General features: G+C 41.0%; 1 protein-coding gene and 1 long non-coding RNA gene across 4 annotated transcripts in view; one reads left to right on the top strand and one right to left on the bottom strand.

Annotated features, from left to right (window-relative positions):
- LOC121931572 overlaps nucleotides 1-12,154 on the bottom strand; it is a 152,972-nt gene that overhangs the window by 45,407 nt on the left and 95,411 nt on the right. The gene's annotated exons all lie outside the window — the stretch shown is intronic.
- Nucleotides 1-12,154, top strand: part of EPB41L5 (erythrocyte membrane protein band 4.1 like 5) — a 133,640-nt gene that overhangs the window by 117,329 nt on the left and 4,157 nt on the right. For 2 of the 3 annotated variants that reach the window (XM_042469377.1, XM_042469366.1), the window contains exons 19-24: nucleotides 163-291; nucleotides 2,195-2,256; nucleotides 3,680-3,793; nucleotides 6,412-6,505; nucleotides 8,108-8,185; nucleotides 10,500-10,553. In XM_042469377.1, coding sequence (XP_042325311.1) covers nucleotides 163-291; nucleotides 2,195-2,256; nucleotides 3,680-3,793; nucleotides 6,412-6,505; nucleotides 8,108-8,185; nucleotides 10,500-10,553 — 531 coding nt within the window. The remainder of the gene's footprint in view (nucleotides 1-162; nucleotides 292-2,194; nucleotides 2,257-3,679; nucleotides 3,794-6,411; nucleotides 6,506-8,107; nucleotides 8,186-10,499; nucleotides 10,554-12,154) is intronic. The other variant, XM_042469385.1, reaches the window with a different exon arrangement.

The raw sequence follows: 12,154 nt of genomic DNA, 5'->3' as shown, positions 1-12,154 counted from the left end.
ATTATTAGATGCTGCAGATTGAGTTGAAAATTGCACTAATTACAGTTTCCAGTTTTGAATTCCCTTTTCTGTGTCCTCTCTGGTGTGCTAATTGATTAGTAAATCTATGCAGATTCTTTCCAGAGAAGTGCTGCTGATTAATGGGACTCTGTGCCTTCTTAGGAGGAGGTGGTGAAGCTGACAGAGAAATGTCTCAACAATGCAATTGAAAGCCCCGTGAGCACCTCAGTGCGTCTGCCTCCAGACATCAAGAGCAACATTCTGAAGGCCCAGGCAGAAGCAGCCCACAAGGTAATGTGCTGCAGCCCAGGTGCTTTATCTTTGTGAACAGTGAAAACAGAAAGTCAAAGTGCATTTTGGGCAGCATGTTCTCTGACTGTCTTAAATTTTGCTAGTATTCCTTCTTCCTGATCTGTAGGGTGTTTTGTGGCTCATATTTTTAGAAAGCTCTGACAGTCCTGTGTTGAAAACAATGGCAACTCTCATGGTCTCTGAAAGAAGAGAGCAAGATAGCACAACTATCTTACCTGTGTATGTTTTCTTTTGGCTGGGAAAATGCTTGTGCTAATTGCTGTGGAATACATGATTTTTTCATGAACATTATGACTACAGTTAATGCTGTTTATTTGCTGCAGTTAAACATGGAATCACATTATTCCAATTTTCTGTTCCCTTAGCATATTTGAACCTTATATGGCACTGATTCCACCATGTAATAGGTTCCTGTATCCTGTTAGTTTGATTGGCTGAATTATAGTTGTGTCTATCTTATATATCACTGGCTGAACAAATTTCCCCCTTCCCCTTGTAGCCCCCTCCTGAGAAAATGTAAGGGGAATAGGGAAAGTTGAGAAAAAAGATATGCACTTGAATAATGTTAACGTTCATCCATGGCTGTTCATTAAATTACTCTCTGGAAACTGCATTGCATTTTTTAAAATGTATTTGTTTATTTATTGACTAACATACATAGAGCACCTTTCATCTATCAGGCCCTCAAGGTAGAGTACAAAATGAACATTAAAAAATGTAAACAAGAACTAGGGTTGTTGTTGTTGTTGTTATTATTATTATTAATCTTTATTTATAAAGCGCTGTAAATTTACACAGCGCTGTACATACAATCTTTTTAATTGGACAGTTCCCTGCCCTCAGGCTTACAATCTAAAAAGACATGACACAAAAGGAGAAGGGAGTGGTGGAGGGGAAGGGGATGAGGTTCAGCAGTTCCTCTCTACCTCCAAGGCCTGGACCAAGGCAGGTGGACTGGAGGGAGGGCTTGGCTTCATAATGGATGGTTAATCTTCTTCCAGAGAGGCAGGCTAAATTTAGCCTGCCTCACTAGTAGGATAATAAATATAAAATACATAGCAATACAGGAAATGATTCAATAAAACAGGCAACAAAAGAACATCAAATAGCAAGTGACAGTTATAACAAAACTTCAAATGGAAGAAACTACTTGTGTTTTTTATTAACTTTCTAAGAACTATAAAAATCTGAGCAGGCCAAAGCATCTTTTAAAAAAACTTTACAAAGTCCAGCCTATCCTTGCTTTTAAATCTTGAATGACTAGGAATACATACTTGGAACTGCTTCTGGTTTACTCGCACAATATAGAAACAACAAATTTCTTCAGAATGCACCTTATGCATTTATTTCTTTATTGAGGCTAAGAAGGCTACAAGAAAAGGTGATGTGGGTTTTTGTTATCTCAGCATCTATTACAATCCTCCCTGCAGGCTGTAGACAAGTACTAAACTCCTTTTAATTCTTCAGAGCATATGTAAATAGTTACTGGTTGTCTCAGTCTGTTTTCAATCCAGCTATTTTTATCCTGTTTGTTTTTTTAAAGCCTGTCTTCATTCTTTTATTGTGGAGATAAATATTCTATTTATTTCACTTTCGTATTGCAACCAAACATTGTACAGTGGAAAGACATGTAAAGGCATTTTAAATTTAAATGAAATTTAAAATTCATAGATATTAGGATATATAAATTCTTTGCCTTGTAAAATGCGACCAGTCTGTTCCAAGTCTGTGATACTTAAAACACTGCATGCCTCTTCCTTCAAAAACCTAGAATCAGACATGTTCTTGACCTTCTGGAAATGACACTTCTTGTTTTTCATGAGACTATAAAACTCTGTAATACTAAAACTTCTGAAGCATCATTATCCCTATTTTCTCTCAGGTCACAAGGGAGGATGGCATGTCTGGCCCCAAGAACACAAATATCCAGGATGCTGCTACCAGGTAGGGGCATTGAAACTTAAGTGGTCTCTGCTAAATAACTGTAGTGTGAATAGGTTTCTTTGCTCACTCTGGCCTGTTACAGACTGCCAAAATAAAGCTGCTTTGGTTCTCTTTGGAGGTATGCTGTTTAAATGACGCATGCATCCTAAGAATCCGGAAGCTGCACCAAAGCTGCACTCCAGTGCTTAGGAATGGAATATGGCTTTGGCGCGACCTCCGGACTCTTAGGACCCATGCATCATTTAAATAGCATACCTCCAAAGAGACCCGAAGCAGCTTCATTTTGGCAGTCTGTAACAGGCCTCTGTGAATCATAAAAACATATGGAAAAGCTTCTTGTAAAATTGAAATTGGCTTGCATCTTTGAAAGACAATCCCTGCCCCTGTCATGATTAGGTTTGTGATTTGGTTTTGGCCCATTTGTTAACCCCAAAGAAAAGATTTTGTTTACATATTGCTGGACTAGTAACCTTAGGAGAGGTGAGGATCACCACCTGGCCTGCAGGACAACTGGATGTGAACAGATTACTCACACATTCACGCAAGCAGCAGGGAAGTGGAATTCCCGTGGATTAATGTCACTTCTTGGGTACCCTTCTGAGAGGAACAGCAAAGGAATTAGTTTCAGTGCACTTGTGTGTGATGTAAATGCTCTGGCAAGAACTGGGGCTATTAGCTACTGGCTGCCTACAGGCTAAGGATCTGTAATTAATTATATTTGCTAAATTTATACTAAGCACATAACAGATAAAGATGGTGTTGTTCAGTTCAGTTATTATACACAGCTTCTATGTAGAACTCAGTATTCCGGGAATTTGGCATTTGTGGCTGTCAATATAGGCTTGAATGCATGTACATTGCATATTCCATTATATATGCATATGTGCCATTGTGTGTGCATATGGCATTTTTATGCCAGCCTGCATAGTATTGTTAGAATGTTGTCAGCAATGAGCAGCAGGTCTCCAGCATCTCAACCAGAGGCATTTCACATCACCTGCTATCTGATCCTTCTAACAGTAGCTGCCAGGGATTGATCAAGAAACTATTAACAAGCACAATCATGTGCTCCACTATCTCCCAGATGTCAGGACATGGAGTATGTACACATGAAGACCCAGACAGATCTGACTGTTCATAACATATGGTAGATTAGGACACCATCCTGACCAAAAGACACCAATCAATTTCATACCAATAGGAAATCTGCACCTGGATCTCCAAGATCCTAATACTCCTGACCATAGAATTTGGATTATCTCAAGCAGCCACCTGCTCATACACTTCTGGCCATATTGCTGGAAGTTATTTGTGCAAAATGAGTGCCAGGCAGTTAGACCTACAATGATGACATGAGGGAAGTTCTCTGGGGAACAGTTGGAAAAACTACTGATACATAAACTTTTGGATCTGCTTTGTTCAGGAGCATTCTTCTGTCAGGAAAACTTCAGAACAGCCCACTGCGACCCCACAGCCCAGCGTTTCCGGAGTCAAGAGAGGGACTGAAAGTGATCCCAGTCTCAAATGCCTTTGTGCCGTAAGTCCTCTGGGAAGGGCATATGCCTAGGACAAAGAAACAGCATGGAAATTGCATAGGGATTAAATAGCCTAGGAAAGAGGCAAGCAGCTGAGCCCTTAACTCAGTTAATCCTAGCAATTTGCAGCCAGGTTAGTCATTTTGCTCATCAACCAGAAATCCAAGAACAATTTGCATGATTTATCAATAATCTAAACAAGCAGTACTAGAAGAAAAGAACCCAGTATCTCAGCTCAAGTGGTTGGACTTTATTTTGGGCAACTTCATGGAATGTACACTACTGTATTCTTCTCATCTTATCAAAGTGTTGCCATCGTATTAAGATCATGAAATTGATAAGTGGAAAATATTTTTGGAAAACCTTAGAAATCCAGTTATTCCTTTGACGTTAGGGTCTTTTCTGTTGAACCCAGAATTTGAAGCAGCCTTCAAAAGACATGCTTGGCATCATTGTAGCTTGTTTTTAGATGACCAGTGAAGTTGGTTTTGTTTTAGTTGAACTTTTCTAAGTACAGTCGGCCCTTCTTATACACGGATTTTTTATACACGGATTCAAGCATACACGGTTTGAAAATGTTCCAAAAAAGTATAAATTTACCTTGATGTTCCGTTTTTTATTAGGGACACCATTTAGCTATGTCATTATATTTAATGGGACTTGAGCATACACGGATTTTGTTATACACGGGGGATCTTGGAACCAAACCCCAGCGTATAATAAGGGTCCACTGTATGGGTTACATTGCATTTGTTGTTTTTAAGATTTGATTGTAATACTAGATTATCTGAGGGGCAAAACAGACTGGCATAAAAAAAAAGGCTTCCAGGTGTTTTTGGGACATAGTGTACAGGCGATGCATGCCCCCAAGACTCCTGGAAGCTGGCTTCAAGTTGGACAGCCACCCATACGTGGGCCGGCTTCCGGGCGCTCCGGCAGCACAGCATTTACATACCGCACACCACCGGAGTGCCTTAAATTTGGCTTCTGGCTATGGTGGGGTGGAAGAACTGGCTTTTTGCTGGAGCAAAAAGGAGCGGCTGTTTGCCACTCCTTTTCGGCTGGCAAAAAAGTGGTTTGGATCTGCTGCATACTGTTGCCACAGCCCCAATCTGGCTTTGTCAGATGTGGCTTGAAACTGCCCCTTTGTGGCGGTCTGTTTCGCCCCTGAGTTGAAGAAGGGATATTTATAATCCATATTTACTACACTGTTAGTGGAAAGGTAGCAAAAATTCTTAGAAATATTTAAGGTTCTTAAGAGAACCACTGTTAGTTCAACTGTATACACTTCTTCCTCCACATTTGCTGGGGTTAGGGGCACAGAACCCCTGTGAAAGTGGGGAAACCACAAATAACAAAAATACTATGTTTTTACTTGAGAGAACACCTCTCTAGGAATTTCTAGGTTCTCCAGTGCTCTGTGGTCAACATCTGACAGATATTGACCATAGAATTCTGCTGGAGGAACTACAAATGTCTAGTGGAGTGTTCTGTCTAAGAATCTCTAGGTCCTTCAGTGCAACTTTTGGTTAAAGTTGACAATAGAGTTGTGCTGGAAGACCTAGATATTCCTGGAGAGAACATATTAATCAAATCCACAAAAGTCAAATCTGCAAATGTTGAGGGATGAATAGTAGTTAATGAAGATAAAGAATTACACTGGCATGATAAAGTGCATTTATTAGAATTGCTTCATTCGAACTGCTTCACTACTGACTTCCATAGAAACAAATCTGCTAATGACAGTTCTTTGTGTCATTACTAATTGAGTTCTCTTGTAAATTCACTTGAATGCTCTTACTGGCTTTTGATGTGAATTAAAAAAACAACAACTCTGCTTGGTCTCCTCATTTGCTTTTGTTGTTTTTAGTTCTATACCAGTGAATGCTTAATCTAATAATTTGATTTTTGCTGAGTTAGGAAACTGCAGAGGGCATTCCTCCCCCCCCAGCCCTCCACTGAAAGATCTATTTTCAGCTATTAACCTTCTGTTCCTCCTCCAAAAGAAAAAAGAAAGAAAAAAAGAAAAGAAAGAAATGTCATATCTGGCAAGACTAGAATCACAAATCATCTCCTCTTAAGGAATAAAAAGGTGAAATGAGAAGTGTAGATATACAATTCTTCATTAAGGGATGTATAGGAAACCAAGAAGATTATCTACCTTCTCCTTGTATCTGTTAAAGGCATCTGTGAGAGCTTTGTTACTGCATAAACTAGTTCCCTTGCCCCAGAGTGTATGTTAGCCTGTGCCAGAGACTGGACAAAGCTTTTGGCATGCTCTGATCTGACTGTTGAAAGCACAGAAGTCACTTGGGGCCATGGATTTCTGCAAAGGAGTGTGAGCTGAAAAAGGAGTGTGAACTGAATAGTGTCACTGAATAGTGACTTTGTGAGGCCTTCTGCCTACAACACAAAGCCTTTCTGTCACCTTAGGTTCAGGTGGTTTGCTGGAGGCAAGCAGGATCTGAAATACTATAAATTTCATGATAACAACTTCAAGATTTTTTTTGTGCTCCCAGGCATTAGTATTCTCTTTGTGCCATAAGCTAAAAGGTTATAAAAAGTAACTCTGGTTATTGCACACATGCTCTGCATTGTGGACATGTTTTTGCTCTTCCAGGAGTGAGCTAAGTGCAGATAATGCTGCCGCCAGCCCTGAAGATTCTCGGACTCCTCATAATCCGGCTCCTGCAGAGGAGGCTGCTGTTGTAAAGGTAGGTCACTTGTTTGTGTAGAGAAGCTGTGTGTGTGTGTGTGTGTGTGTGTGTACAGCTAGCGGCTGCGTGTAAAACACTTTTTGTTATTTTAAACACACACTGGAGCATTCCTTTTTCAGCTGCATTGCTTCCACATTATGCTTTCTCATTTAGCACCAGACATACTAAACATGGGGTAGAGAAATACCAGCATGGGATACAGCCCTATCGTGTCTTTGTGTCTAGTTGAAAGCCTTCTCTTCACCCCTGTTGTGGCAATTAGACACGATTAGCAGGGAGAGCTTTTAACTGTATAAGTTGATCCCCCCCCCAACCAAGGCCTATTTGCTGTATGGAGCAGGGGACTTTTATTCAAGAGAGAAGTGGGGGAGAGAAGGATTGGGATAGGGATGAGAATGAATAGAAAAGAGACTGGAGAAGTGAGAGGTGAGGAGAGTAGATATGAAAAAAGGGTGGGAAAAAGAAAATGAGTGGCCTGTTGACAGTTCTGGCCACAGCCATGCTAAATATGTGCTTCCCCCACATTTTATCTTAGGAATATAAGGTTATCAACATAAAATGTACTCCACTCTTACTTTAAACCACAGTTAAGCTTTAAGCCTCTTCTAAACAGCATTTTGTGTATGTCAGAGCTGGGACAAATTGGTATTTAAGAATGGTATTCTAACTGAACAAGTCAACTTCAAGCCTTGGAGAGCACACAAGCCCAAGTGGACATAAACACCCAGTATGTGGCTTAATATTACATGCAAGCTGGGCCACTGTTGTTGTTGTTGTTGTTGTTGTTAAATGTATTTATTTATTTATTTATTTATATCCTTTCTCCTGATAGGGACTTACAGTGGCTAACAACACATTTTAAAAAATACAAATGTGTTACAGTATAAATATAAAGTTTTAAAAAACACTTAAATTATTTCTAAAGTTATAAACATTAAACATTTACAATATTTAAAATATATTAAAAACTCTATAAAAACCATATTTAAAGACCCCCCTCCTTAAATTCTTTGGTGAAAAATACACTAAAATGTCTGTATAATTTCTACAATGAGGCCACTTGTATTTTTTATTCCCCCAATGTATATCATTTATTTATTTAATAAATTTATATCCTATCTTTCTCCCGATGGGGGATCAAGGCAGCTTACAACAAGGCTGAAATAAGATAAGAGCTAAAAACCTAATTATAAAAATGATGGTGGTGGTGGTTGTGTGCCTTCAAATCTGACTCATGCAGACCCTAAGGTGAACCTATCATGGGATTTTCTGGGCAAGATTTGTTCAGAGGACATTCTCCCTTGCCTTCCTCTGAAGCTGAGAGACTGTGACTTGTGCAGGATCACCTAGCAGGTTTCCATGGAAGTGGAGAGTCGAACCCTGGTCTGGAGTTCCAAGCATCCAAGCCACTACACCACACTGGATCTACATAATTAAACTATCATATGAGGCAGAGGCAATAACTGCATCAGAGGGAACATTCATGAAACTGAGTCCAACAATGTCCAGTTTTTTTCAAAAGCAAATGAAATACTATAAAGTACTCAACAGCTCTGTCTGGTGACTGCTTATAATTTGATTAACTCTTATGTTTTGCAGAACTCTCCAGAGGACATCGAGATTTTGTTAACATCACAGACAGAGAATTTAATTGACTTTTCAGAAGCTATGCCTCGGGTAAGAGTGAAAATTAAATGGAACTCAATGATTTCATTGTGCTGTTGATAATTCTAGAAGGAAAGCTTGATTGATTTATGCTTCCATCATTCCCAGACAAGGCAGTTTTACTTCCGCAGTAATATCAATCTGAGCTAGTTTCTCATGAATGCATTCTCTTTTACTTGAGCCTCTAGCTAATAATGTCATGTTAAAACACCATGTTTGTTAACAACAAAACATTCTAGAGCAGGGTTAGGCAACCTGCGGCCCGCAGGCCGGATGTGGCCTGGCGAGGCCTTGGGACTGGCCCCAGCCCGGTCCTGCCACCAATTGCCGCCGGGGCCTTTGGCCTCTCGCGCGCAGGGACAAGGGGGGGGGGGCAATTGTCTATAGACACCTCAGAAACATGCATTTATATTAACATTTTTAAAAAAATCAGCAATTTTTTTGCGTGTCCTCCACTTTTTTATAAAAAGTGTCTACCATTTGAAAATGTTGTCCTACATTTGTCCCGGTTTATTTATTTATTTAAATTTTTTTTAAAATTTATTTAATTATTTATTTTTTGGCTTCGGCCCCCCAGTTGTCTGAGGGACAGCAACCCGGCCCCCGGCTCAAAAAGGTTGCCTACCCCTGTTCTAGAGTTTTTAACTTGCACTGTCACAAAACAAAGTTAAGGTGAATGCTTAATTTTAACATAGCCTTAACTTGCTAGTGTTTTAGATCGGTAATTTTCAAACTTTGGTCCTCCAGATATTTTGGACTTCAACTCGTGAAAGCCCCAGTCTGCTTGGCCAACAATTAGGAATTCTGGGAGCTTAAGTCAAACACATCTGGAGGGCCAAAGTTTTGGAACCACTGGTTTAGGTTATCAATGGCTGTTTTTACCTTCTCTCTTTATCAGGATGAGCAAAGTGTGATGTAACTGCCACTAGCAGCTCTCAGCCGCTCTATGTATCTCTTTAGATCAGCTAAACAAAAGCAAGCTATCACTGGTTGGACAACATAATCCTGTGGTGTTATGGTATGCTACAAAAATTTGTTGGCATATCACAACCAGAGTGACAGAGTGCTGCCAAGCAGCATTTGGTGGAGAGGTGTTTTGTGTGTGCCATGGGAAGCGGTAATCCCTCCACACACATAAACCAGGATATGGGAGGTGGAGAAGGGAAGAGCATTTTCCTCATCACCCCTGCCCTTCCCACGGAGCCTGGCTCTGAACACCCAGAACCACTCCTTCAAGAAGCAGACCAATACATGCAGCAGAGCTAAGCAGGGTCAGTCCTGATTAGCACTTGGGTGGGCAACTGCCAATAAATACCAGGTGCTGTAGGTTACATTTCAGAGGAAGGAACTGGCAAAACCACCTCTGAGGATCCCTTGCTTAAGAAAAACCAATGAAATTCATGAGGTTACTATGAGTCAACAGGTGACTTCAAGGCACACAGACCTGTTGGTGATGATATGAGGCTCTTTTCACCATCATCATCTTCTGGGGAAGGGTTATGCTACATCCTCAGTCTCTTGAAATGATTCTGTCTGTGTTGTCAACTCTAGGCAATTAATTTATTATACGTTTGTTGATACTTTCTTTTATTGATTTTAAAATTAATAGACAGTATTTTTAATTTTTAAAATGTAAAAAAAATGTTATAAAAATATTTTTACAAAACAAAACCCACCAACACTCTGAAATGCACACGCTAAAACAAAAATGCACCCCTTGAGCACTTGAGAAAGGGGGCCCTAGTCTCACTGGAATTACCCAGTCCTGCTCTATGTTGATATTTGTGTTGTTATGAAGTGGGGTTCTCTTGACAAAATGGAGCAAAAGCTTGGGAAGCTAGGATCAGCTGATTAGTACTAGATTAACACTTAGTCTCCAGATTCTTTAGTGCAATTTGGGGCTTTAGTGCAGGTTGGGACTGAAGAGAATTGCAATCCAGCAGAGTCTGGAGGGGGACATGTTCCACATCCCTGCCTTAGTGAATGAGGAGGAAGCAGCTCGGGTTCTTCTCCTGGCTACCCTGGGTTCCTTTTGAGGAGATAGTGCCGTGCTAATCCATCTTCCCATCTCCTTAGATTATCAGAAGAAGCAAGGCTAGTTTCATCAAGATCCAGGATGTGCAAGGAACAGAGTTTCTTCAGAAGCAGACTTAAGTTCTTTCTGTGGGCATTGACATGTGATAACGCTTATGCCACTGTTCAGCTACATGGGATAGTAATGTACAAAACATAGCAACAGGAGAGAACTGGGGAGTTATGCAAGAGCAAAGAAAATAGTTCAAAGCCTTTGTGTGTATCTAAAATTCTGTTTTCTTCTGATTTTTAGGTGTCTTCTCCACCCACAATTATGCCCAGGTGGTTAGTGCCAGTAAGTTACTGGGTAATAGTTAACAGCAGAGACTTCTCATCTTTTTCTAACTTTATATTCAGGAGGTCACTTAAAAATAAATGATGCCTAAAAAACAACTAGTGGCAGTAAGTGAAGCATAGAAAGTAATCTCAACTATGTTGTTAAGAGCGCATCTCTCCCCCTTTCAAAAACAACAACAGTGTACAAAGTATTGTGGATATATGTACACTGAAGTTTCTGAAATGTTTCCACCTATTTTTGTTGTACTCAAGAGTGAAATAACATGGAGGCGGCCACCTAAAGTTGGGAAAGTCTGCCATGTTGACAAGGAGGGTGTCCTCTCCCCCCCCCCCCAAGTCCTCCAACCATCCTACTTTCTTATGGCTGAGGGTGATATAGTCCAAAGCAGAACTTGGAAAAGTTATCTTCTGGGAGTGGAACTCCTAGAATCCCCCAGCCAGTATGACCCATAGCCAAAAAGACTAGAGGCTTGAGAAGGTTGTAATCCAGAAAAATTACTTTCCAAATTCTGGTAAAGAGGTGGCCCAAGCCAGCTGTGGTATCACAGTCTGTTCCTATCTGCTTCCGGGCCACCCCCCCCCCCCCCCCGAAAGAACAAGACTTTGAATTTTCTTCAGTCTTAACAGGGCTTGTCAAGACAGGACTGCACTTCCTTGTAAAGTGAAGGATGGGGTAGCGGCAGCTGTGAGCTGGCAAAAGAAACAGAAGTAATCCTCAGTGACAGAAGAACAACTGCCATTGATATAAGTGTCTTCTCCTACCCAGTTCACATGATGAGCAAGACTCTTCCTGACAAATCCTATCTTGCTTTCCTTTGTTACCCTCCTGCCCCCACCCCCCTCCTCTACAATTCACTCCAGGCCAATTCCCCAGCCAGTTTGAGAATAGAAATAAGGCTACCTGAGAAAAACAGAACTAAAAATGAGAGAAAGGGAGATGTGCAGGCAAGAATGTGAACATTCCTCTTCTGCTGTTGTGTTATCATGGGCTGGATGAGGGAAAACAAACTCAGGCTGAATCCAGCAAAAATGGAGGTACTCGTGATAGGCACCCCAAGTCCAGGGACGGAGATTTGTCATCCAGTCCTGGATGGGGTCACACTTAGCCCTAAGGACAAAGTTCGCAGCTTGGAGTGTACTCCTGGACCCATCTCTACAGTTATCATCTCAAGTGGATGCGATGGCCAGGTGTGCTTGGTACCCGCTTAAGCTGATACGTCAGCTGCGTCCCTACCTGGACCAAAAGGACCTTGAAAAGGTGGTACACGCACTGGTAATCTCTCGCTTAGACTTCTGTAATGCACTCTACATGGGGCTACCTTCGTACCAGGTTCAGAAGCTTCAATTAATTCAAAATGCAGCAGCCAGATTGATCAAAGGAACTTCCAGGTCAGATCATATAACACCTGTCCTAAAATCCTTACACTGGCTGCCAATTAGCTTCCGGGTACAACTAACAGTTACTTCCAAGAGAGCATATACAGCTATGGCCCCCAGGTTATGGAACAATCTGCCAAAGGAGGTCCGTCTCATCACGACCCTAGACGCCTTTAAGAAGGCACTAAAAACGGATCTCTTCCGGCAGGCATAACCATAACCACCTGACCTTCT

Source organism: Sceloporus undulatus, chromosome 1 (assembly GCF_019175285.1).
Source record: "Sceloporus undulatus isolate JIND9_A2432 ecotype Alabama chromosome 1, SceUnd_v1.1, whole genome shotgun sequence".
Lineage (NCBI taxonomy): Eukaryota > Metazoa > Chordata > Lepidosauria > Squamata > Phrynosomatidae > Sceloporus > Sceloporus undulatus.
This window is presented reverse-complemented; position numbering and strand designations above follow the sequence as displayed.